The following is a 27710-nucleotide window of genomic DNA, read 5'->3' on the forward strand; positions in this document are numbered from 1 at the left end:
TCATGGGAGGGGATCTGTCAGACAGAAAGAGAGTCACACAGACAAACATACAAAACAATCCACTATTTAGCATAGAGGGAACTAACAACAATAACAGAAGTTTAATATTTTGCTTTCTTTGTCTGTCACCTAAGGTTGTGAAAGGTATTCTAGTTCATTGAGTTTATATTCTGCCACTGATCTTTAGCTGAGGGACACAAAGATATATGTGTTATGTATGTTTACATATTTATGTGTTTATATATGCATATAGATATAGACATATAAAAACACAAATACACACGTGGGGGTGTATGTGTGTATATATATATATATATATATATATATATATATATATATGCCTGAGGTCATATGTGTATGGGATTCAGTTTGTGTTCTGTTAAACCCAGCCCTCTCTGTGTGTGTGTGTGTGTTTACAGCTCATCCATAGGAGCTGGTTACAGTCCTGGCTATTGAACTGTTGTTGTTCAAGCTGTAATTTATTTGGTAATGATATACAATGTTTCATAGTGACAAGGAGTCAATAATGAATATGTTATGCTTTAACATCATAAAGATATCCGTAAGAAAAAGTCCCTATCTTTCTCCAACAGTGATCCATATGGTGTGCTACTAAAAGATCTCTGAGTGAACAAATGTGAAATAATACAGACATAATTCTTTATTGCTCTTTTCCTATCAAGATAGCCTTTGTTATCTGGCCTATGAAAAGAGTATGCAAGACTACTCACTCATACAACATTGTTTTATTGTTCACTTTTATTTTCTCTAAAGCAGACCTGTTTTTTTTTTCCTTTGCATATGTTTAAGAAGTTGACCTTTAGCTTTATTAATGCAATTAATAGTTTTTGCTTCCTATCTCCTATAAATTATGTTGGTGAAATAGGTCACCTGATTTCATGTTCTAGTAGGTAGTCAGAGAAAATTCTGGATATGTAAATTATCATATTTAATTAGCATTATTTCTATCCTCTTCATTACACATTTTGCAATACTATTGTTTGTTGGACCTATAGTATCTTTTGTCCTCAAGCCACACACCTAGAAGTCACCTAAATCTTCATTTTTTTCTGAAGATAATTCAGATTGAAATATTTTTTTTAAATCTAGATTAAGAGTAAATAATTTAAATGGAAGTTTTGACAGGACCACATGTATAAGGTTTTGAAGTATTACAATACTACAAAAAAAATTGCTACTCTGTCATCTGACTTTTTAGTCTTATCTAAGACATCAACCACGTTTGTTTGATGTTTTGTTTGATTTTCTGTCATAAAAGGAGTAGGTGCTTTATCAATAGACTTTGTTTTAATCAATACTGCCTTGATTATTCCCTACATGAATCCAATTTTTATTTCTACTGTCTAGAGTGGGAAAACATGAAAAAGAGTTCCCCACATCAAATCCATCTGCATCATCTCAGAGGCTACCTTCAGTAGCTTAAACATGGCTAAAGCCCTCCCACTGTTACACTGGAGTCTTGATGACTTAAAGCTTTAAAAAAATCTTGTCATTTTCACTCCATTTAAATGTGTCACTTTTAATAGCAAAACAAGTAGAGAAATTCCAGTGGGAACTCATTTTAGAGCAATGACCAAGTATTATGAATATTTGACTGTATTTAATCTTTCAACTCCTTTTCTTATGGCATCCTTAATCCTACTCCTGAAGGGACTTGGATTTAAGTACAGTAGAATTTTCAGTGTTGAGTAAATCTCTGGTTTCATATCTGAAGATCTCCTTAGTTCAAAAATCCACTTTGTAATTAATTTTATTTATGCTGTGCAACTCTGCTTTTCCCAGATATTAAAAAGCATATTGACAAAGAATACAACATTATTTCTTGAATAAAATGACAGCAAGTAATGCAACAAGATTTTCTGCCTTGAGAGTCACCTGACTTCTCCATTCAGTGACTTTATATTCCTATTCAGGGATTATTAGACCTAAGAGATCTAGAGTATAGCCAAGAGAATAGTAATAGAGAAGGTCTAACTGTAGTGCTGATTTTCTACTGTTTGTAACTATTTCCTCACCCATAAAAGACACTTGTAATTAATTTTCTGTTCCCTAGGACCACCTGTAGAAGTAAACTTCACTATTGGTGATGAGATTTAAACATAAAGAAAAAAAACTGGTTAAGTATCAAGTTGTTAAACTTGCTGTCACAGGACTATATTGTTGAAGACTGTTACAAGGATGATGGGAGTCTGGGATAAGTTTAGCTATGAAAACTTTGTTCCATTTCATCAAGTAGGCTTAAAAGAAGACCCAAAATGGTTTTTTTGGGTATTTTGGTTTTTTGTTTTTTTTTGTTTTTTTTTTTTTAAACTAAATATTTTTGGAAAAAATATGAAGTAGTTATCTCTGACATTTCTATTGACAGGTTGCCAAGACATGTTTGTGAAATCATAATGATTCAACATCTCGTTTGAAAGCAGCAGAAACAGAGACAAGCTTTCAGGTATTCTCTTCCAGAGTAATTTTTGGGGTTTTACTAAAAGGTCTTGTGAGATTCAGTTATTTAAAGTATACTTACACATTCTTCACCAAATTCTGTCTCAAAAGAGAAGACTACTTAATTCAGACTTTGACTGCGTCTGATTGTAACTGATCTGTTAAAAATGTTTTCTGGCTGGTGACAATTTGCAAACTGTTAAATATTTAGAAAGCTGGTAGTCAAATGAATTAGTAGTCAAATTACTTAATTTGACAGTGTGATGTGTATAGCCCTGGAAGCAGGAATAAGGAGAGTTTTCCAAAATAAGTAAATATTAAATACATATATGGTTGTTTTTATATATATATATAAAATATGCAGTGATATGAAGCTGTATGTAGCATCAGACTTGTATGGTTTTGCACTGTGAAGGTTGTTAATTATGCTTTCTTTAATAGAGATCAGGACCCTTTTCTAGGGACAATTCCATTGCCATGGAATTTTAACAGACTTTTTTATTTCTGTTTATGTAAATATGTATTCTATACACCATGTTTTTACCTTTACATAAGTTTCACAGCCCTCCATGAACTAAACTTGAAGATGAAAAATCACCTGAAAAAAAAGAGAAAAAATACAAAGAATCAGTTAGTACACCAGAATAAAAACTCTAAATGCTACTAACCTACATTGAAAAATGCCAATCACTTCCGTTTTCATGTTCTGCTAGCACAAAGGCACGAAATGTTCCAGGTTTCTAAAGCATGCATTTTTCATTATTTTAGGAATGTCTGTAAATTAGTCTATAACAGACCAGTTAGTACCTTACAGCAATAATCCAAAATTGATGTTTGAAGAAGTGCTTTGTAATGCAGTCCAGTTTTTGAACTCTTGTTATACCTTATCAGTAATTGTATACCATAAATTAACCTTTTTTTGTAAACAACAGTCATTCTCAAGTATATTTCTCACTGTTTTATTTCATGTAATTTTGTGGCAGATTAGGTTCTAATATTAAGAGGCAGTCAATGTGGAGGGGGGGAAGATATCTGTGTAACCGTATTTGAAGTACAATCCTTAAGTGCAACTGTAAAAAGAGAACTGTGTGTGGGGGGTCCATATATACTTACCTTTCAGCAATTCCATCTCAAATCTACTTACTTACACAATAAAATATGTTTATTTTGTTCTTTTTTTCCTCAGTGCTATCTTAACTAGTTCATTTTTGAACATTGGAAAGCTGACAGAATTGGATTTTAAGGGATGGAGATGGAGAGAATCATTACTTTAAGGATTCAAGCAAAAAATTGTGCAGGTGGTACTGAGTTACAGTTTCATAGCTTGGATGGCAGCCGTGGGAAGTCGGTTTCATCCCTTGTGTTTGTGCTGATCTCAACAGGATGAAATATACTTCAAAGGGTAAAGCCCTGTTTTGTCCACTACAGTTAGCCTTTGATCACTCCATCGGGGAGGATTGATCTGAGTCAGCTCTGTCACTCAAAGATTCTTTCAGTTTCTCCTTAGTCACACTCTATGACAAGAAAGCAGAAAAGAAAGGGAGAAGAGAGAATGTTTTTCTTTTTTGGGTGTATGTCATTATTGGTCTAATTTAAGAATTCATATGCCATATCTTTTTGAGATGCAAATCTTTCAAGAATGGTTGGAATAGTAAACTGCCTGATGCAATGCTATGTATCCCTAGCAAGAAGTGTCTTAAGCATTTGTAACTTGTAAACTTCCACCTTTGTCTTAATGCACACCTCAGCACATTTTTTACTAGATTTGAAGTAGTTATAATAATTTACTTTGTCTTGCTTTGTATCAGTTTAAAAGCAAATAGACAAATCTTTTATTTGACTTAGTGATGCTCTGTCTTCAGTTTTAGCATTTAAGACTTTACCTCTCCTTCAACAGTCTCCTTCAATACCTCTTTGTCCTTGCTGGTGTGAAAAATGCATATTTTATGATTGGCTTTTCACGAAGGTTATAATGAATATTATATGTGTAATATTAGAAAGTTATGCTGTATTAATTCTCTTAAGTAGTGTGTTAAATATAGTTTTAGGTTCTGACATAATGTTAAAATAGAGACTATGTATGTGGGGAAGTTGTTTTTTTAGGAATGAGATACTTACTTCAAAGAACACCTAAATCTTCCAAGGAAGAGGAATTTATGGCTTCTTATCAGAAGAAGCTGATTTCTTCAAGCCTTACTCAGACTCGAAGACGCCAAGGGATTAAAGGAAACAATTAACATACAACAAACAGAGTTTCTTGTTTAAAATAGAATGTATGCATAACCATAAAGGATATATAAATATGCAACAAGTGTATTGGTTAGGGGTGATTCCTTTATTCACAAGGCATGCTTTTCGTAACTTAGTGTCCGAGAACATCCGGACGTCCGTAATTCTTTACTTTTTATTGTCTTGTAATTGCCTAACTCTAAACTTTAGTACTCTAGTGATATTATTATTTTTATAACCATTTTATTATTATTAAACTTTTAAAATTTTAAAAACCAACTGATTAGCGTTTTTCACACTGGTATAGTAATCTTTCACCCTGACATTTTGTATGGGCTCCTCTACTCAAAGATAGATAGTTGCAGTTTCTCTGCCTTGAGAAAATACAATTTTAAAAACTAAAAAACCTCATGACCTGACCAAATGATGACAAAGTACAGCTTAAGACTATCCATGTTAAGAGTCAAAAGACATGAAATCGTGGATACGAAATTAATCAGGTAAGATGCTCTGGCATTTGACCCTAAATCTTGCTAAAGACAATCAGCTTTCTTTCAAAATTTTCAGTGGGCAAGAGACTTGTGATCTTGTCATATCTACAGCTGGCATTAATTTCTACTGATGCCAAAAGCAACATTTCTTTGCATGTGACAGACCTTAACTGAAAAGGTCACTGAAACTCTGTTTCAGTCATCTGTCAAGAAAGGATCTGCACTGCACAGTGGTTGAAGCCTTCCAGCAGGACAAAAGCCTATGAGCGCAATGCTTCCTGTAGCTTTAGAAAGAAGCCTTTGTCAGTAGGATCCCCTTTATCAGGCAGCCTGTAGTAGATACTAACCACAGGGCTCCTTGGCTGCCTTGGTCACTGGTTCTTACCTACAGGCTTTTGACTTGCTCATTGCTGTTCTTCAAACACAGCTCCTCACGTGGAATCCACTTCTTGATGTAGAGGGCAATCCCTCCATCTCTCCTTCCTCCCCTGTATCTTCTGACCAGGCTGTAGCTCTCAGTAGTGACACTCCAGTCATGGGATTCATCCCACCAAATTCCAGAAATGCAAAAGGCCATAACTTTCCTGCAGCACAGTGGCTTCCAGCTCCTCCTGTTTCTTGTCTGTGCTATGTTGATTTGAAGGCACCTCAGCCTGCCTGTCAGCCATGTCACCTTCCCAGAGGAACACCCCTTTTCTTCCTTTCTCACAATTTTCTTGGCTTTCCTGACAAAGCCAACCCTAGACTTGCCTTGGCCTCTTACCACTCCCTGGCACTTACTTCATTGCCTTGCATGCTCATCTCCTGCCTTGCCTTGCTTACAACTTTTGTCCCTGGCCTTGCTTAGCTTTGTCTACCCTTCCTTTGCCTTTTCCCTTCCCAGCCTTGCCTTTCCTTACTGACACCTCCGTGTCCTTCCCTTCCTGCCGCTCCCTTGTCTTTGCCATGGACGGACTCGGCGCCTCGATTTTCCCGCCCTTTTTGCCGCCATCTTGGGAAGCTCAAACGCGTCCCGAGCCCCTCGGCGGGGCTGCAGTGCCGCGCTCTTCCCACACGGCGGCAGCACCGCCGCAGCCACAGCCGGGGCTGCCGCTCGCCTCAGGGCCGCGGGCAGGGCAGGGCGGAACAGCGTGGGCGCGATCCCCTCAGAAACATCTCCTGCAGCAAATGCTCCGCTGCTGCGGGACGGGTTTGTCCTGGCACTTGAGGCTCCCCGGGACCGTGTGCCAGGGAATGAAGCCCGCGCCGCGCTCCCAGCTGCGGTGCCGCGGTTCTGTGGGCCGGGCTGGCCTCTGTTTCCCGGAAGCAGCGGGATGGGGTGCCTGTGCCACCCCCGGGGGTCGCACGGAGAAGCTGCTCCCGTGGTACGGCCGAGGGTCAGGGGGAAAACCTGAACAGTCCTGATGGAAACCGATGGAAAAACAAGTTTGGCTCGGTTTTGGACTTGACATGTTCCCCCTGACCCCCACCTGGTCCAGGTGTTTTACCTTAGGAAACAGGAACAGGAGACAGAAGGGGGAATAGAGAAAAAGATAATTCATTACCCCAGAAGGGACGAGCTTATTTCTATTTATTTCCTGATGCACCTGGAATGATTTGGGTCTCAGGAGGCACCTGGGAGCCTCCGTTTGTGTCCTGGGCGGGGCCGTGGCTCTAAAAGGGGTAAAGGCTGGAGGAAGGGGGGTCCGGGGGGGAGAGGAGCAGGGGCTGGGATCGGCGGTGCCCTGGGCATTTGCATCTGGGAGCGGCCGCCGGTTTCCCGATGGGAGCCCTGGGAACGGAGCTCGGAGTCCGTGAGAGATGCGAACGCTGCAGCTGGAGCGCTGAGAATGGAGGCTCTGCCAAGAATGTCGTCTGGTGAGTCTCCCGATGTCCCGTAGCTAATGCTGTGCTGGCACCGAGTCGCCTCATTGCGATTTAAACTCTCTTGAAAGACGCTGAAATTACAAAGTGGACTACAAAATGCACGTGGGAAGCTTCATGCTCCTAAGGAAATGCTTTAGGGATGTGCAGCTTCTGAACTGCAGCAATAATCCCCACTCCCACAGAAACCTGCTGGGCCGTGGTTCTAAGGCAAGGGTGCCAGAAAAGTGCCACCCTAACAGGGATTTCCCTTGGAGCCCTCTGGGAAAGCAGGGAGCAGGATCAGTGCTGCAGCTGTGTCTTTTTCCTGCTCTCCGCAGCTGTTCCAAGGATGCCCTGGAGTGCTCTGGCTCATGGCAGGATAATCTGTGTTTAGAGCTTCCCCTGTGCCTGGGTGCGCAGCTGGGTCAGTCACTGGGCTCCCGTGGAACGCCTGAGGTTGGAAAAGCCCTTTGTGGTGCTGAAATGGCCCCAGGACAAATCTTCCCAAGCTGGAAGCAAAAGCCAGTGGCAGCGAGGGAAATCCAAGAGGGTGGTGGGAAGGGCTTTCTCCCAGGTCTGGACACCCTCAAGGCAGGGGTGATTTTTAAGTGTTAAATGCTGCAGCAGCTCCCTCCCTGCATGAGAGCTGCCTCAGCTTGGGCGAGTGTGAGGATGTCCAGCTCTTCCTTAGGGCTTGGGGCATGACAGGGTGCAGAGCTCATGTTAAATCTTGTTTAAACACTTTTAATTCCAAAATGCATTCAAACAGAGACTTTGAGGAAATAACACATGAAAGTCTGTTGCAAGCATAGGTACAAGCTGCCTTTATTAAAGATCCACACTGATGGATGTTTTGTCAAACCACTCTGAGGACAGAATGTGTCCAAAAAGCTTCACTAACCCCTTGTTCTTCTTAGCTAGGGCAGCGTCTGACCCCAGGCCTCGGGGGCTGCATGGAGATTCCTCCCTGGAGCAGGGTCACCCCGTGAGGATGAGCCACAGAGGTTCAGTTCTTGGACCAGGTGAGGAGCTCTTTCTACTAGTAAGTGCTTTTGCTGGTTTTAATGTCACAGCTCCAGTGTTCCTTCAGTCATTGTGCCCTGCAACAGCACTTGCAGCTCTGTGCTGGGCTGGGAGCAGTTCTGCTGTGGGAAATGGACTTGCAGGAAATTGTCAGAGTTTGACAGGAGGTTTACATAGTATGTATCTGAATGGAAAATTTGAGATAAGAAATACTGACTTAGAAATGGCATGGAATAGGACAGACATTTTTGGGAGAGAAATGGAACTAGAAACAAGTGTTAAAGGATGAGTTTGTAAATAAGACTAGATGCTTTAGAGAAATAGAACTATGAAAGATGCATTGTAATAAGATTAATGAGGGGTAATTTTAGATGATTGGTTTCAAGGCATTGACAGCATAGTGTAGCAAAAGCTAAAAGGCCAAGAAACGCTTATAATGTAGTTAGGAAATAGTTGGCTTCTGATTGTGATGGCGTGAATTATAACATCTGTATTGTCTCACCCTTCATGTGAGACTGAAAATGAAATAAAAGTTTTTAAAAACACTTCTTAGTTGCCTTATTTCTGTGTCAGAAAAGGGCATAATCTGATAAATTGGTGCATTGTGTGAGGAAGATTTATCTCTCTCAATGTCCTATTCTATAGCATTTCTAAGTCAGCATTTCTTATCTCAAATTCTGCATACAGATGCACACTATGCACACTATGTGAGCCTTCTGTCAAGCTTTGAGAATTCTCTACAAATCCATTTCCCACATTCCGGGGCAGGGCTTTCAGTCCCATCAGTGTCCATTGATGGAAATATGACACAAGCTTGATTTAAGTCTCTCTGGTCTGGCACCCTCAGTCCCACTGGACAGAGCTGTGTGAAGGTTCAGTCCCGTCTGTACCAGTCCTGCCAGTGTTTCCAGCAGCAGCTGCTGGAGGCACCAAGGGCTGCCCTTGGAGCCTGGCTCTCCCCTGGGGTTTTACAGAGCATTACAAACTCTGCCCTTCAGGATCCAATGTTTATTTTGAACACTGATCCTACAGCTGGATAGTTCAGCTAACAGGGATTAGAGTCAGCTCTTGGGCCCAAAACAGGTTTTGTCCCACAAAGATCCACTGAACTTCCTGAAATAGCACACAGATGATGCACTGGACTTTGGGGCTAATAGCGTTGCCAGGTAATTACTGTAAGGTTGAACTGAAGTGATCTTATGGTTGAGAGCTGCATCTCCCCTGCTGCTGGCAGAGGAGGCAGAGCTGGGACAGGGCAGCTCCTCCATTCCTTGGCTCCACCAAATGCCGTTTTTCTTCCCGGGGCTGCTGCGGCCATGGGTTCCCTAAGTTACAGATAAGAGTTGTGCTGACCTTGGAATCCTGGAGGAAAGCTGGGCTGGAATGTGGCAGGAGAGGATGCTTTATGTGGAATGTGTTCCCGAGGGTGTTACAAGTGCCTGGGCTTTTCCGTGGGAAGTTTTATGGAGGATATTGTTATAAGGTAAATGGTCCTTCATGTGCAAAGTTCTACTTTTGTGTCAGAAAGCCTTGGGAATGCCCAGGGACACAGCGTGGGATGTTTGACCTCTGAAATGGGTCCTGTTGGTATAAAATACCCATTTTTAGTGGTTTGTGGTTTTTGTGACCTTGGAGGAGTGTGAGGCTGACTAGTCAGGTTGGTGTCTGAGAAGGGGAGGGTGTCTGGGTTCCAGCAGAACTCCCAGGGCTGTTGATTTGGGGTGTGACACAGAACACAGTGATGTTCCTGCTATGCAGATGTGACAGGGAGTGGAACAGCAAGTGGCAAAGTTAGGTTTTGCTCCCTAAATCCCAGAACAGCTGAGTTTAAGTTCCATCAGCCAGAGGAGGGAATGAGCCCTGGTGCCAGCCCTCCTGGGGGCACTGGACAGGTCTCACCATTCCTCTGCCATCATTTGCATGGTGTGATTCTCCCTTGAGCAGAGAGGGCAGAAAATGAGGCAGGAGGGGAAGCTCATTTTGTTTCTGCAAACTCCAGGCTTGGGGCAGCTGCAGAGCACTTTAGGTTCAAATAATCCTGCCCAAATACATCAGCTTGAACCTCTCTTGGGCACTTTTGGATCCCTCTGTGCCACTTCTCCTCTGATCTTTTACCTGCAAGGTGTTGGCTCAGAAACATCTGCCTACTGGATGGATTTTTACACGTACAAATTTATTTTCTTAGAAAAGCCATTGGGGTAATGAAAATCTGTGGAGAAGAGGTGGTTGGTGCACTAGGTGATGTTAGGTCTTGGACTTTTCTTCTTCTTTTCTTTAACCTGCTCTTAAGAGGACCCCTGAACTGGAAAACTGAAAGTTTAAGGGTGGGGAGGAAGTTGCTTTTCATTTTTTAAGTGTTGCTGTGGGTTTTGGTATGTCAAGTGACCCTACCAAAACAGAATTGGAATAACTGAACTTCAGGACTCTGCACTTAATTCTTTTAATGTGTTTGTGTGGGTGCAGGAAATGACAAACGCCAGAGCAATTCTGTGTCTGTAACATTAAGTGTAACATCTTTAAAACCAAGTGCTCAGTGTGGGCTTTTCACGTGGATGCAGACGGTCTCAAAGCCTTTCCTGTGCCCCAAAAGCCAGAAGGAGCCTGCCAGAAGCAGCCTTCACTGCCTGTCTGGGAGTTCAGTTTCCTGCTGGAGTCTTCCCTCCATCTTCTCTCGGGTTTTTGTGCCAAAGGGGATCTGACCCCAGAGCCACACAGGGCTTCTGTTGCCTTGGTAAGTGTCAATGAAATTTGCCAAGTCTGTCAGGAAAGCAGAAACATCCTGGGGTTTGTTTGGCCAGAGGTGGAACATGAAGATGTCCGTACCAGTGGTGGGTGTGGGTGCTGGCAGTTTTGGGTTGTGTGGTCCCTCAGCAGTCAGGGCACAGCTGAAGCAAGGAGGGAAGCTGCAGGTGAGGGCAATATTGGCATTTCTTGGTCGAGAACTGGGAGTGCTGGAAGAACAGCTTTCCTCCTTCTTTCTCTCCACCACTGAGCAGAACATTAATATGGTGCTGCACTAAGCTCTCTCTTTTGTGGGTTGTTGCTTGGTTGGGTTTTTTTTCCTGGCTTTTTAATGTATTTCTAAGTGGTGCAGAGGATCAAGTTGCTAGGTTGCATGACTTCTGACTGACATATCACAGAAATGGGCATACATGTGTGCACGTGCTTCCTGGCAAATTCAGGCGTGACATGGAAATCCTAAGTGAGGATGTCCAGCCTCGGCTACATGTGACACAGGCTTCTGAAAATGGAAATGGCCTTGGCAGAGTAGCAGCTGTGAAGCGAAGCAGAATTAAAATGCATGTGAGCAGAAGGAACCAAGTGAAATGGTACTTCTGGGTCCTGTGTGCTCCTCTGGCCTCTGCCTGCTGTGAACACTTTGTGTTGCAGCTCAGTGTAGTCCTATTCAGTGTTTATTTGGTTTGATTTTTGTGTGTAACAAAAACACTGGTCAGTTACTCTAAACATCTTCCCTCCTTTACTGGACACATCCTGGAGTGGGACCAGACTCCCCCTCACCCTGGAGGAATTCACTGCTGCTCTGGAGAGGGGGTGAAGCCAAAGCTTAGGAGCAAAGGCAAACCACCAAACCAGGGGCATTCTATATATATCCAAATAAGGGACTCTGTCTTCCTGCTTTTCCTGTAGTTCTCCTTCCTGTTTTCACCTGGGCTGGAAGAATGGGCATGGCCTGTATTTATCATATGAAAGTGGTGGTACTAAATCTGTTCAGAAGTTCTGATTACAGACACTCATTTTCTGCCAGAAAACATTTTCATTTCATTCATTTCACCCAGGATGGCTATCTGTCGTCTCAGACAGTGTTCCCTGGGAGGAAGGGCAGCCTTTGCCTCAGCTGCGCAGCTCAGGTGGATGTGACAGAACTGGTGTGGCCTGACAAGGCATGAGCAACTGTCTGTGCACTGGAGTGCCTTGAAAACTTTCTCTGTGAGGTTTTGGACACGTTTCTCTTTGGGATTTCTTGTGAAAAGCTCCACAGTGATGCAGAAAATAGGACGTTCCACTTGCTTTCAGGTTTCAGTCTTGGAGGTTTCAGAAGACAAAGAAGACTCTCCTTACTATATGCTGTTGTTCATATAGTTAATCAGTTTCTGTTAAAAAAATTATTTAACTTTTTTTTTTTCTTAATTTGGTGCCTCTTACAGTTATTTTAGAGCTGTATAGTCTATATACCTTCTGCTGTGATGCATCTCTGGCATTGCAATCAAATAATTTCTTAGTCTTTTGTCAAACAAGATTGGACTGTTGGAATAATTGTTTAATGGATGGTTTCTTGAACCTCTAAATAATTGTTTAGTTCTTGGTGGTTTGGTTTGGTTTGTTTGGGCTTTTTAAATTAATCTACTACCCCACATTTTGACCACCATGATCACGAGAGTTCTAGCTATGCTCTGGTGCTGAATACATCATCTGTAAATAACGACTAGCAGGACTGAGAGTTTAATAATGACTTCTCTTTGAACTTGAGCACAGACCTGCCTGCGAATGGGCTTGATGCCTGATTAGGTCTCTGAAAGGAAAACAGTGCTGCTGTCAGGGTGGGCTGGTCAGGGAGTAGGGCTGAGTCCATTTCAGAATATGTAGGAGAAAGGTGCGTGTCCTTGATGCATAGCACTGGTTTGATTTCAGGAAACCTGGAGAGGTGCAGTGCTATTAGTGGGGTGAAGGGCTGGCAGCTGGATAAGAACTGGCCTTGGCGAGTACAGTTTGGGGGGAGCCCACATTCAAACCTCTAGGTTTGGGGAAACCACTTCTGAGGGCAGTGAGCCTCCTTAATGCGAGACTGCTTGTGGGCCTTGCCGATCTTGTCTTCTATTGCATCCTGGTAGTATATTGGTTGCTGCTTTTCCACTCTGACCTGGTTGCTTTTCCGGCCACTCTGAGCTTCAAATTGCTTTAATGCAAGAGTTTTTGAAGGCAGTGATACAGATTGGCATGCGGCTTTGAGTAGGAAAGGATGTAGCTGTTGGCTGCTAACCTGGGATACGGGCAGGAGACCTGTTACACCTCTCCTTCTCAGTAACATCAGTTCTTTGAGTTCATGGTCTCTGTTTTGATCAGTTATCTCAACTGTCTGTCCAGTGCCTTCCTAAGGAGCAGAATAGGGTGGAGGGCTGATTGTGTAGATGAGGTGGGATTCAGTTGTCTGAAAACCCCAAGTTAACTGTGTGACCTTTCCTGGATAGAACTCTTGGTATGACAGGTACTAGTTGATTTTAATATTTAAATAAAATATGCAATAAAAATGTGTTGCTCCTCAGCTGAGACTTGAATAAATTAATACGTGGAAAAACTTCTAGGAGCAACTGAAAAGAAATTTTAAATCAACTTGCTGTTCTAGTTTTTTAAATATCAACTTAATAGAAACATTAAAAAGTATGATGGTGTTAAATCTTTTTATAAATCTTCTTATTTATTGTCTTTTTAATTGGATTTAGGAACCTTAAAGGGTGGTAGTTTTTGTGCTTAAATATTGATATCTGATAATTTGGAAATAGTGTAGTAAAATTGCATACAGAAAAGTATAATTTTTCCTGAAAACTTAAAGTGTTTAAGAGACATGATTTTATAATGGCCTTAATTTCTGAGATTTGAGAGTGGTTTAATTTTTTTCTAAAATGAAAATATTTTAGTTACCTGTAGAAATCTTCATTTTTCTGAAGTGTTAGAGGGATAGTGACAGTTACTCCCTGATAGGGTTTTAATTCTTGAAAATCCTGGGAGGGGGATGCTCAGTCATAATGTTGTTACTCAGCTACGTTGAAGTTGTTTTTAGATTGCCACTTAACTGTTTTCAGTCAAATCAGGTTAGTTAAATCTTTTGGTCAAGAAGTTTATCTGATTATGCATGTACTTACTGTTTAGTACAGTAGTGTTAAAGTCTTAATTAGGTGTATAATTTGCAAATAAATCTCTGTTCAATATTAGCATAATAAACTAATATTAAGCTTCTGTTTAGACTAATATATCATCACTTGCAAGTGCAGAACTGTTGGCAGAGTATGAATTAAGCCCATACTTATCTCACCAAAATAGTTTCCTTGGAAGAAATGGGATAATTTGTGTAGATACAGGCAGCTGAATGATGCAGCTAAAAGAGATTAAGTGAAGCTGTAGCTGCCCTTGTTTGCTACTTCTATTTGCTTGTTGAAAACACTTACTACTTAGCTTTGAGGATTTTTTTTTTGGTTGTTTAAATGCTACTTTCAGGTAAAATTTTAATAGTCAGATCCTGTATTTGTCTCTTGTTTTCTCCCTCTTAAACGTCTCTTGTAAATCTGTTTGCAGCTGGGTCTGGGGCATCTTACAGCAGCCAGCACAGCCACCTGGGTTCCAAGTTAAGGACACTGCAGTCTCCAGAACACCATATAGATCTATTTACAAAGACAGAGTTTATCAGAAGCCCCCTATGAGGAGTCTCAGCCAGAGTCAGGGGGACCCTCTGCAACCAGCACACACAGGCACATATTGCACTAGTACAGGTGGGTGGATGTAACCTGCACTATTGTCTTTCTATGAGATATGTAACTTACTCTCTGCTACTAACTCTTCTTCTCTTCCTTATGTGCTTAACCAAATGTATTCTGTGCATGCCAGTCAAATAAAGTACTTTTTGCAGATGGCAGCTATCAATAGGGCCCCAGATACGTGCATAGAAGGGAGAAATATTTAATGTTGTGCTACATGTACAGTAGATTAAGCTAATTTGGGGAGGGAACTTACTCATAGAGAGAAAATACTTCTATTAATCAAGTGTATTGTCTTGGAGAAAGATCTGTTGTCTTTGAAGAAATTGCTAGAATTTTTTTTGCTTAGGTACTTTTTGTGTTGCAAGTGGACTGCAAAGTTCCTGCTACATAAAGCTAAGTGATTGTTCACTTGCTTTCAGAGTAAATCATAAGTAAATTTTCTTCCTCTGTTCCACAGAGGTATGCTTTGGTGTAGGTACACAGACATAAAATTGAATGATAACATAGGAAAAAGCTGGTAGCATAATAATGATTGTCCCTGAAATGCATTGGTGTACAAGTCCTACTTGCAGAATGAAGAGTCCTACTTGGAGAAATGAAATACAGCTGTATGTTAGAACCCACAAATAGATCAAAAATCAACAGGGATATTTATGGTATTTAATGCACAAAATAATTAGAGTATATAAATGCTACAGCCAAAATAGCCTAAAGCAGATGTAGATGTACTTGCCTTAGGAATTACAAGTATTTCTGGTGTTTCATCTTTGCTGTGTTGATCAAAGAGGGAAGATTATGTCCATTTTCAGATCATGCCTATTTTCATTAAGGAAAAGTTAAGTGCACTTTTCAGAGCAAAATACTTTGCTTTCTTTTAAAACTATTTTTTTTTAAAACTTCTTTAAAAAATCTATTTCCCCAAGGGAAAATCTGGCAGTTTTTGCGTGTCCTACCATGTTATGCAAGTTTGGGAGTTCGGAGTACAAGAGGAGGTCTTAAGGAAATTTACCCAGAGAATTATCTAGCAAAATACCTGTAACAGCTTTATGCTTTTTTGAAGAGCACCATTGCACCATTGCCCTCCTGTTAAAGAAACGATCACAGTCTCATGTTTTGTATAGAGTCACACATGGATATGAGGAAAAATTACTATTCTTTGCATGAAAGGGAGAAAAATCTCTGCTTAATCAGTGAGTGAAACTACTGTTTCTATTGAACTTTAAACCTTCTGTTCCACCTGTGGCTGCATCATATTGCCTATATGATGCTCTCTTTCCCAGACATGCCCTGAATAGGGTTTCTTGTTTTGCTTGCAGAATATCCCTTTGGTTCTCTGTGCTGAAGTAGCAGACTATCTTATGACTGTACTGTTCAAAGCACCTCAGTAAGGAAGGAAACCTAATCACCACAGATAACAATTAACGTGAATTAAACTGGGTCAAGGGATGTTAGTTGGTTACACATGGAGATGGGTTTTCAAAAGGAAAGAGGGAAAAAAAAAAAACAAACCCACAGTCATATGGGTAGTAGAAACATGCCTTGTGAAGGTGAGTTTTATTTTCCCACTTGGGATGTGGATTTGAACGTTGGTGCAGGCTCACTCTGAAGAAAGACCCTGTAAGTCCAGCTTTGCGTTGAGTTGATCCTCCCATGCCTTCCACCCTGCACCCCTATCATCAGGGTCAGGGGAAATGAAAGTAGATGGATGTGTGCTAGTTCAATCACTCTGTTGCTCTGTTGGTAGCTATCAGCCACAGATGCTGTCAGCCTTTCACACAGCCAGGCTGAAGAGCTGTCAGTGCTCAGAGGGAATTTTGAGCTGGATTGGATCAGCTCTCAGACTCTTGCCTCTAGCACAGATACCAATAGGAACATATCCTTTCTGATGGAGACCATACAGTTTTTTTCAAATTAGCAGAAAAGAGGGAAAGGAGTTCACCTTTGCACATAAATCTTCTTTTTCCTTATTGGGTTTTCTTAAGTGTTGATTGGTTGTGGTTTTTTACTAGATTTCTATTCGGTGTAAGATAGGAGGGATGTAGATTACTGTGTACTCCATGAAGATAATGTGCCTAGGATTCACAGCCTGTATATTCTATGTGCATAAGTCATGGCAGAGTGAGGGGCTTTAAGACTTGAGTGCACTCCTTTGTACACCATAGTTCACACCCTTTATGTACGACAAAAATAGCTTTAATCCTGAAGATGATGCATGCATTTCAACATCTGACAAAAAGAAAAGGGAATGCAAACTTAAAGATGTTGTCCAAAACCTGAATTTTTTTGTCTGCAGTTAACACTGCCCATTGGAAATAAAACTTAAGTTAGTTCTACTTGCAAACCATTTAAAAATTTATAGTGGGTTGTTTGGTTTTTGTTTTGTTTGCCCTTTTTTTGGTGGTTTTTTTTGTTTTGTTTTTTTTTTTTTTTTTAGTTTTGTTGTACTTTGTGGGGTTTGAGGGGATTTTGATGGGGTTTTTGTTTGGTTTTAAAGAACATTATTCCCAAATTTGAAAATTTCACTTGCTTTGAAAAAGTAACCAAGAATGGTTACTTACTATAGGCATCACCCTTTCTCTTTTATGAGCCCTTAAATACATATTACATTCAAGTATGTTTACACAACTGAGGCTAAAGCCCTCGCGAGAGTTTTTCATCTTCTAGGTAAATGAATCTTCCCTAAGCAAAATTCAATAACTTTAAGTTTCTCAATGGGGTGAACTAAATTAAGTTTGCTCTATATACTCAGTGGTTTTTGGGTGATGTTTTTGTTCTTATCTTTAGTATTTTCTTTGTATTTCACTTGAGAATGAAAGGCATGGTGATAGTTATGCACTACATACTGCTGAAGGTAAAAAACGTGTCTGAACATTTCCCCTGGTAGCTTTAGATAAGATGAATTCTTCATAGAATGACAGAATGGTTTGTGTAGGAAGGGACCTTAAAGATCATCACATTCCTTCTTCCCTGTCACTGGCAGCAAACCTTTCACTAGACCGGGTTGCTCACAGCCCCATCCAACCTGGTCTTGAGCATTTCCATGGATGGGGAGTGCACAGCTTCTCTGGGCAACCTGTTCTACTGCCTCACCACCTTCACAGTAAAGAAATTCTTTCTGATGTCTTATCTAAACCTGTCCTTCTTTAGTGTAAGTCTATTTCCTATCACTTAGTGCTCTTGTGAAAAGTCATTCTCCAGCTCTTGTAGGTCCTCTTCAGGTACTGTAAGGCTGCTCTAAGGTCTCCCTGGAGCCTTCTCCAGGCTGAAGAGCCGCAACTCTCAGCCTGGCCTCGCAGGAGAGGTGCTCCAGCCCTCTGGTCATCTTGGTAGCCTCCTCTGGACTTGCTCCAACAGTTCCCTGTCCTTCCTGTGCAGAGGACCCCAAAGCTGGATGCAGCACTGCAAGTGGGGTCTCACCAGAGCAGAGGGACAGAATCCCCTCCCTGGCCCTCCTGGACAAGCTGCTTTGGATGCAGCCCAGGACATGGTTGGGTTTCTGGACTGCACAAATTGCCAGGTCATGTTGAGCTTTTCAACCACAAACGCTCCCAAGTCTGTCTCCCCACATCTAGTCTTGTTCCATTCTCCAGCCAACCTGTACCTGTGATGTAAATTATAACTGGGTGTGTTACCATCATGCTATCTAAGCTGAAAATATTGTTTCAAATTTGACAGCAGTAGCTGTAAAAGCTCTTTTGGTTGTTAAGCTTTTACTTAACAATCCCTTTTGCTCTTCAAAGGGTAATGCCTTCTCTCGTATAAAAAGTACCAGCCCAAACTTTTGCACTAAAAGCACTAAGTGTGAAATTTTCCTTTTGAAATGGGAAGCCTCAAAGGATGTGCTTGGAGGGAGTACTCAGACACAATACAAAAAGCAGATTAATTTATTTACTGAATAGCAATTTATAGCTTGTATTTGTAACCCAACTAAATAACACTAATAATTTTTGTTCAGGCAGGTTTGTTACTGATTTTTCTCATAAACTTAAAGGTTTTGAATTATTCATATAGTAGAGATAAGCTTATTTGATGGGATGTTTACATGAACACTGATGGAATTTGAAGAGGGCTATTAATTAAGAGGGAGGAAGGGTTGCCTTTCAGCCAGAGTGGCACATAGAATCAATGATTGTTTGCTTATTTGCAGAATTAGAATTTTGAACTAGAGGTTTAGTCTACAGTTATTGACATTTAATCCACGTCAAACATGAAACCAGGCAAAACAGGCAAACTCACACTATTTTTCAAGCCTGGATTTCTGTAGCTGCCTTGAGGACAAAGCATCCTCACTGTTCTGGTTGTGGGCTGCCAGTGCTGAGCTGCAGCTCAGGAGCACAGTTTTGGCAGCTCTGGGGTCTGTGTGAACAATTGTCATCACCGTCCGGAGGCTGGCATCACTGTCTGGAAGCTCATGCTTCTGTTGTGGTCCCTCAGAGAAAAAGATGAGCCCTCTTCTGTAAAAAGGATGTAATTTCCAGATAAAGTTTGTAAAAGTCTTGAAAGAGTACTGTCCACAGTGGTCTGGGCAGCAGGGATCAGAAATGGGAGAGCTGTGCTTGTTCTGAACTCTCTGCAAAGAGCAAGCAGATGAAGAAAGTGTTGCTGTGTAAGAGCTGCTGGTGAACTGTGAGAATTTAGATCTTAAAATCTGCAGAGTACTTGTGCTTTAAGAGCACTCACTGGTTTCAGGGGCTGCGGGCAAATACTTTTGACCCCAACCTTACAAAAGTGACAAGGATGCACTAGAGGAGTGAACCTGTCCTCCTCAGCTCTGTGAAGGGTACATGCATCTTGCTGGTGTCAGGGGAACCTTCTTGGCAGCCTGGATAAAAGCTTAGGAATGGTCTCAGAATGCACAGCCTGAGAATCATCTCTGTCTCAGTCTCCAGAAAGTCACCATGGGGAAGGTGTTGTGATGCATTTCAGTCGTAGTTGAATGGACTTCAAAGTCCATCAGCTTCGTGTGGTTACACAACCACTTGGTGCTCGTTGGAATGCTGGGTGCATGGAGTGAGCTGCCTCCTTGATGAAGACTGGGCTTGCAAGGTACTGCAAAGACCATTCTGAGAGCATTAGGAGAATGGGGAATCTGTGATTGATCTGCTGAAGTTAAAGAGAGCTCTGAAAGGAAGGATTTATTGAAAGGAGGTTGGATAGTAGAAGGCTAAGCAGTAAAAGTTTGTATTGTCTCCAAAGAGTTGCTTGGGGTGGGATATGCAGGGCTTATCCGGCATGCTCTTGCAATGGGTTACCTATCAGGGAATGTATTTGTGGCAGGTGCACACCTGCAGCGCTTCCTTTGCTACCCTCAGAGCTGCCCAGTGCCCCTGTGTGTGCAGGCAGTTGCCAGGCTGCCCTCAGGCTTCTCTGATGGCCTCTATTCCTTCAGGTCAGGTCCATCTCCCTGAGATTCCTCCCACTGATGCTTGAGTGCTTCCACCAGTACACCAGCACCTCTGAAGATATCTGTTCCCAAAAGCTGTGCTGCCATAGGCTGCACCACATCCTGGGCACCATGGCACTGAGTACCAATCCAAGAGAAGAGGCCTGTGGAATTTGTGATGGCAGATGCAAAGCAGAAATGTGTCTATTTGCAAGGTGGGTTTCTGTGTGGAGGAAGAATGCTGACTGGAGAGCAGTTAACAGCCAAGGCAGCTGCTTTTCAAAGGAAGGAGTTATCTGTTGCTCCTGGCCATTTGCCAGCGGCAGGGAAAAGCACAATATTTCATTGTCCTGTGACGTAGCTCAGGAAAAGCTGCCAAAGGTGAGACTTGTCATTGTGTATCTGGACAGATGCTCCTGTCCTCTTCGCCACCTTCCATCCCACTCCTTCCTCGTATTCAGTTGCATTTCTCCTGTGACGTGTGGTTTGCTTCAGTAGGGTAGAAGCAGTGTTTGTTTTTGGAGCGCAGTCTTTGTTCATGGACTAGACACTGCTGGAGGGATGGGAAGAGGAGCCAGGTGGTAGTGGCAGCATTTGCTGCTTCGTGCCTGCTGCGCTTGGCCTGGGCTTTTGCTGGCCTGGAATTTAAGCAGTGTCCAAGGAGGTGTACAAGAAAACCTAGTCCTTCTTTTGTCATTGGGCTGATGGCTTTCTCACAGTGTGACTGAGCTGTCTTCTTGTTCTGTCTGATGAGGTGTCCGTGGTGAGGATCATATCTCTATCCATGACCTAAAGGAGAAGTAGGAGGGAGAAGCCAAATGCCCATTTTTCTTTTGCCCCAGGCAGGAACAACCCATACAAAATGAATTGTACTCTTTGTTTGGGTTTGGTTTTTTTTTGTGGAGCAGGGACATCACTAGTTTTGGTTCTTGGGGGTGGGGTGTTCAAATGGTTCCTCCTCTTCTCATTTGCTTTGCACAAGTGAAACGGGGCAGTCCAGGCTCTCAGAGCCAGGTTCATATGTCATTTGCCCCTGTTCCCTGGGGGCTCCCTCCCTGTATGAAAGGCCTGATCTCTTCAAACTTCCATCTCACTGACCTGATAGACAGAAGTCTGGCATTGTAGAATGGCTTCTGGAAAGCTGCACTGGCCACCATCTCTTTGCCTCTGTCCTGCCCTCCCTTTGCAGCTGGCATGGTGGAGCAGAGACCTTGCCTTCTCCTGGAAGGGAGTGCTGCTCTGGTGCTTGATGGCCCTGCCTTGCCAGCAAGAGAACCAGAGGTCTGTGGGAACAGTAATTGCTGAGTAGGTCCAAGGAATTTTTTAAACAGATTTTTACAGCAAGCATGGAGGAGGGTGTCACCTGGGCTTTTAATGCTGCTTTACAATACCCAAGGGCTTGATTTGCTGCATGTTTTTTATGCTGGTCCAGCTTAGCCTTTCTTTGCTTCTCAACATTTTGTCATATCTTTTACCTCCTTTGTTGTCCCATGCAAAAGGAGAATGAGGATACAAAGGATGCATGAAATGAGCCAAAGCACAATCTTCACAAGACTGTAAATATTTGTCTTGGTATGTAATAAAGTAGTGAATATCTTTGAAATTTTTAGAAGTCATTATTTCAATGTACATTTTTTACATATTGTGGAGCAATTCTCTGATACTCAAAATTTTGACATATGAAAAATTTAGATGTCTGAATCCTTTAGAGTGTTTTACTCTTCTTTCAAGAACAATTAAGCTACTTTATTGTAGTTGTGTTTTATCACAAACAGATTGTGTTCTTCTGTATGCTTTTACAGATAAACTGTTTTTGAATAATTTTTAAGGTTTTAAACCTTACTCTTTTGACCTTTGAAATTTGTTTGGATTTTTAAATGGTTATGAAATAGTTTAAAACAGAATGATAGTCATAGAATAGATTGAGTTGCAAGGGGCCTGCAAAGATTCTGTGGTCCAAACCTTCTGCAGTAGGCAGGGGCATCTTCAACCAGACCAGGTTTCTGAGAGTCCTCTCCAACCTGATCTGGAATGCCTCCGGGAATGGGGCATCTACCACCTCTCTGGGCAGCCTGTTCCAGTTGCTCCTTACCACCTTCATTGTAAAAAAAAACCTTCCTTCTTTCTAGCCTCTCTTTTTAACACCATTGTCTCTTGTCCTATTGCAACCCTGCTAAAAGGTTCCTCTCCAGTTTCATTTCAGTCCCCCTTCAGGTACCCTTTCAAGTCTCCTTGAAGCTTTCTCTTTTCCAGGCTGAACAACCCCAACTCTCTCAGCCTTCCATCATAGGAGAGCTGCTCCAGCCCTCTTACCATCGCTATGGACCAGCTCTAACATGTCTATGTCTTTCTTGTGCTGAGCTGGCGGCAGCACTCCAGGTGGGGGTCTCACCAGAGCACTGTAGATGGGCAGAATCCCCTCCCTCACCCTGATGCCCACGCTGCCTTGGATGCAGCCCGGGATATGTTTGGTTTCTGGGCTGTGAGTGCCCATGGCTGGGTCATGTCTAGCCTCTTACCCATCCCCAAGTCCTTCTTGTCAGGGCTGCTCTTAACCCCTTCATCTCCCAACCTGTATTGGTACCACAGGTTTTCTGCACCTTGCATTTGACACTCAACATTCAGATGATATCTGAAACAATTACAAGTGGGGTGTTTTGAACTTTATTTGGAAATACGTCTTTTTGATGGTCCCTTAGTAACTTGTTTGTTATTAGCTGTTTCAAATCATCTTATAATTTAAACATGCTGAAGAAAATTAACACATCATGAAATAAAATGAGACTATGTAAAATTACATCGAGGGACTGCAATTTTAATGTCATGATGAATCACATACAGAGAGCTTAGTTCATAGTTTTGTGCACCTGTAAGGTGTGCAAACATAACTTCAGCTTTGGGAATCAGAAGTCTGATCCATGCGTATCACCAGTGGCAGTTTCCAAAGAGCACTTTATATCCCACTTAATGGACAGTTACCCTTTCTCAGGTTAAGTATTGCTTTCCAGCAGGGAACTGGAATTTAGTTAACCAGATGTATCACTTCTAATTCCATAGACCTCAGATTAATGAGTAAAAGGAATCTAAAGGGGCTTAGAGGAGAAAAAAAGTCAGTTATACATGGAGTTAGATATTTTCAGGCTCTTACAGGGAGCACCAATGAGTACATTGGTATAGTAATTAATTTCAGAATGTCATCTAGCTGTTAATGAAAAGTTACCTGTTACATGCTCTTTCCTGTATTACAAATATTTGATTTAAAGTAAAAAGGGAACTTTGTTTTCAAATATATATTTTTCTTTATTTGTCTCTAAAATTATCAATTTGGGGGAAAAGGAGGAGCAACAGAAATATCAACTTTCACTTGCCCCATTTAGTAAACCCTTCATCCTTTATGCTGCATCTCAAATCTCTGTTTATTTTTTTTATTCTTCCTGGTCTACAAGAGCTAGATTATAAATACCAAATATTGCTTCTTTCTGCTTAGGTAGTATATTTTTTTCTGGCTGGGGGACAGGTTGTTTTGTTGTGTCACAAGCTGCTGTACATGGATGTGCTGTGATGGCACAGCTGCAGATTAATAGAGGCTCATGCTGATAAATCACACAGCATGGAGTTCTGGCTATAGGACATAATGTTTTTAGAGAAATTAAAAAGAAAAATTGTTCCTATGACTGCATCTCTTTCAGTTTGGTAATGTTGTGATAATAGACCTGTACTTCTAACTGACATCCACTTGATAACATTGTTTTGGGAGAGAGAATTATAGGAAGCAAGCAGGGAACAAATCTTCAGTACAAAGTAAATTGAGCAGAAAATACCTTAGTAATCCGCATAAGGAATAACAAATCACCTCAAAGCAATACAAAGTCATAATCCCATTTCATTTGTCAGATCCAAGTTCACTCATATAGTCTTATCTGTGTTGTAGTCTTGCATATATGCTTTTAGGTGATTTTTTTTTCTTCTGTGAGAAAGAATTTTCTATTTTATTTCCTTTCTATTAAAAAATTGTCAGAGGAATAACAAAATACATTGTTTTCAACTTCAGCAGTATCCTGTGGACAGGAATGGAGGGGCAGGTGGCTGGAGGTTAAAACACTTCAGAATCCACTTTGTAATCTGAAAGCAATAACCTCCCTTATAGTGCAGACGCATTTCTCAAAATAAAATAGTTGTAGTTTCAAAGTACTGAGCCCATGATTGGGTTCCATTGAGGAATTGCACCCATATGAATACAGTCAAGATTTTAGAAATTTAGAAACCTTTTAGAATGGTTAATATCCGTGACCTCTTTCCTGTGTCCTGTGAGCAGGATACCTCCAGAGGGTTGTGTTTTGTTCTATATATTTTCTAATTCTTCTGTCCTCCTTTTTTAATAGAAGAATGACTTGTAACATGTCTTAGCATTTCTCAAATGCACCTTGACTTTTGCCACCTATTGAGGGAGAGCTGTGATTATAAAATCTTGCTCAGGGCAGTATATAACTCTGTAAATCTCACCCACTCTGCCACTACTGAGACAATACAGTGTGCCAGAAACTGTAGGTGTATTTGTCACCTATTTACTGTACAGGTGTATTTTCTGTTTAAAGATTCATCACATTAGATTTTAGTGATGCAGGACATCCATTTTCATTTATATGCTTCAGTGTTGCATAGAAATGCAAGGTTGTCATTCACAAAATAAAAAATCAATTCAAACACCTTTCATAAATCTCATTCTTGTAAATATTTGCTGAACAAAAACACTGCTGTGCCTCAAGTAACTACCCGGTTCATGTCTTTAAGGTGACTAAATCTTTTGTTAGAGGATCATTCCTTCTGTAATATTGCATTTAAAGGCACTCTTAAAAATCACTGGCCCATTATTTTTTTTTCTCAAGCTCTACACTTTCTTTTTTCTTAATAGAAGACTGGCTACTTTTAGAACCATCCCTTAGTTGTAATTTCAGCAGTTCACATGTAGTTTTTTATGAGTACAAGTATACAAATAGAGTAGTTTTTACTTAAATGTGTTCAACAACTTTTAAACTATCATTTGCAGGGGTTAGGTTAATGTTTAAGGTTACCACCTGATCATGTGGTCTGGCACTGGAGCACCAGTGCCGGATGAGGTGATTACCTTAATAACAAAACAGCTGTCTATTCCAGAAACTACTAATTAAAATAGCTGAAGTTTTTTAGGGTGTTCTAAGAAATAGCATTTAGTAGCCACTTTACTACTTATGATTATAGTGCCCTAAATAAGGAAAAGTCAAAATATGAAGGAGAAGATGTCCGTGTGCTTGATGGCTGTAGCATGATGCAGAACAGTCTGTTAATCTGTTATTGTCTCATACTATTTATATATAATTTTATATATTAACTGTGACTTTTGTCTGTGTGTTCAGCTTTATGCTGGCCAGATGCACAGGAAACTTCAGAAATTTCAAGAGAAGGTTGTTTTAGGAGTGAAAGCAGAGATTTAGTTGCAGTAGGCTCATTTAAGTACAGCAGTGTGGTCTGTGTGGATTTGCTGTGATTGGGTCATTTTGTCCCACGCACAGAATGTGAAATCATGTATTACTGCAAAGAGAAGCGAAGCGATATATATATCTCCTATATTGTGCCATTGCTCAGGGTTGAATTTTATCTCTAGCGAGGAAATTCCGACGATGAATTTTAGTATGTCAAATTCTGGAAGGGCAGTTGCTGGTTTCGCTGTTCAAATGCTCATGTAACAAATTAATTAAACTGCATGTTCTTCCTAAACCGAGTGACGCAGCTCAGAGAGAGAAGACGCAATCTGAGAAAAGATTTTGGCAATAACGTCTTCAGCAGCCAAAGTTGGCATCTGATTATCACATTGTGTGTACGCACCATTTTTTACTTGCAGAGCAGCATCACTAAAACATGGTAGAAGCTGAGCCTGAGAATGAAAGTTGCATATATTAGTGAGATTAAAATCTGGCAGATTTAAAATGAAGTCAGTTCCTGGAAGTAGAAAGGAGTGTTATATTTCTTAATATTGACAACTTGAAAAATGAGACTTCTTCTCTGTTTGGTTGTAAACAAGGAAGAAAGTCATTCCAATCTCGAGTTGGAGATCTGCAATCAATGAAAATATATAGTTGAAATTCTAATATCTGCATAAAACCCTGGTGTCCACTTGGACTTGGTGGATTTTAAAATTATTCTTTAACTGTATGTGCTTTTGAGATACAGCCTTTAAGATGCAGGCTGTGTTGGACACTAACTCTGGAACCTCATGGTGGTAAATGACTGGAGGGAAGGATGTAGAATTGGAGAAGGTTATGGATGTGGCTGGGGAGGTGAGATGGGGCACAGCAGTGACGTCTGTGACAAACCTGGTTGTGGAAGAGCCTGCATTCAGGTTTGGACTTTAGGCTTCCCTGAAGACTGATTAAGCACTGTTAAAAAATTAGCTTGGGCAGGAACTCACTCATCTCAGCCACTATATCTGTTGAACTGAAATAGAGTTTTCTAAAATACAAATTCTATCACCACTGGTGCTCACTGAATTACTTCATCTACCTGTTTCTGCATTAACATTTGCTTTGAAGTACAAAAATCTTAATAGATCATTCATAAAGTCATTTGCTACCATTGCCAACCCTGGTGGCACCAGGTGATTTCAAATTGACACAAGCTAATCACCTAACAAACCCATAAGTAGTAAAGAAATGCGAAATATAAATCGGTGATGAAGAAATCCATTCCATGATTTTCCATGCTGAGGGTTAGGCAGTGGCAGTTATACAACTTCCCCTGATAGGAAAAAAAAAAAAAAGTAACTAAGAGACAATGTCAGAGTGGGCAAATTGAAGTGGAACAAGATAGACAAAGGCCTTCAAAGTGACCAGGTAATAGCTGTAATATAAATAGAGGAATAGCTCAGATACCAAGGAAGCAGTATTTTTTTTACTGACTCTGCATTATAGAAAAAGCATCAGTTTTGAAACAAAGGAATGTTCAGCCTTAGTGTTACAATTAGTGTTAGGTCTAAAGAGCACTCTTAGAAAATGGAACTGAAAGGACACCTCAGTGCAGTAACAAGTTCAGTTCTTCGGTCTTCACAGATTGTCAGTTTTTGTATTGAAAGACTCATTGAACACAATATACAGAGCACAAGTGATGCTTCCTTGGTTTCTCTGAAACAAGGAATTCTTCCGCAAAAGAATGGCGTGTAGATATTGCAGTGGTAAGGAGATGATTGGTTGGAGTGTACATGCACGTTAAATATGTTTGTGACCTTCATTAGGATTAGTACTTTACAGCTACCAGCAATGGCAATGAGCCTATTAAATAATTCTGAGAGGCCCTGAGTATTTCCCATAGCCGTAGGAGCATAGCAGCTAAACAGCCAGCTGTGGTTTTGAAGATGGGATGGAAAAGTGAGAAAAATATAAATCTCCTGTGATGGTGTCTGGTAGACAGGGATGTTGCCTTGATAAAAAGGCTTTCTGCTCACCATGTCATGAAAACATCTGATGATTAAAATATTACTGAATACCTCCTTGCACCATCTTGTAGACATAGTAATTATAAGTAGGTGTGACAGCTAGGTATTACCAGTACTTGAGGAAATTGTGACTAAGATGTTTGTGGGTGGAAAAGAGGCCTTTTTTGCGATGCACCATCCTGTTTTGTATCAGTTTCTTTAGTTTGCTTGCATTTCCCCTTACATTGTGCTGTGTTCCCTTAAAAGATATACCTTGTACAGCAGGGAGACCTTTTGCCTTGACCAGCTGCTTAAAGAACAGAGCAGAGCATGGGGAAGCTGACTGG

General features: G+C 41.1%; 1 protein-coding gene and 1 long non-coding RNA gene across 2 annotated transcripts in view; both read left to right on the forward strand.

Annotated features, from left to right (window-relative positions):
* Positions 1-1151: 1151 nt before the first annotated feature.
* LOC146766988 (uncharacterized) lies at positions 1152-4773 on the forward strand. Its single transcript, XR_014956358.1, has 2 exons — positions 1152-2464; positions 3644-4773. It is a non-coding gene; the product is annotated as an uncharacterized LOC146766988 (long non-coding RNA).
* Positions 4774-6238: 1465 nt separating this feature from the next.
* Positions 6239-27710, forward strand: part of LOC144246625 (catenin delta-2-like) — a 46350-nt gene continuing 24878 nt past the window's right edge. The window contains exons 1-2 of the mRNA XM_085583773.1: positions 6239-7034; positions 7940-8044. Coding sequence (XP_085439899.1) covers positions 7007-7034; positions 7940-8044 — 133 coding nt within the window. The 5' untranslated portion in view covers positions 6239-7006. The remainder of the gene's footprint in view (positions 7035-7939; positions 8045-27710) is intronic.

Source organism: Lonchura striata, chromosome 6 (assembly GCF_050655825.1).
Source record: "Lonchura striata isolate lonStrDom1 chromosome 6, ASM5065582v1, whole genome shotgun sequence".
In the NCBI taxonomy this organism is placed as follows: Eukaryota; Metazoa; Chordata; class Aves; order Passeriformes; family Estrildidae; genus Lonchura; species Lonchura striata.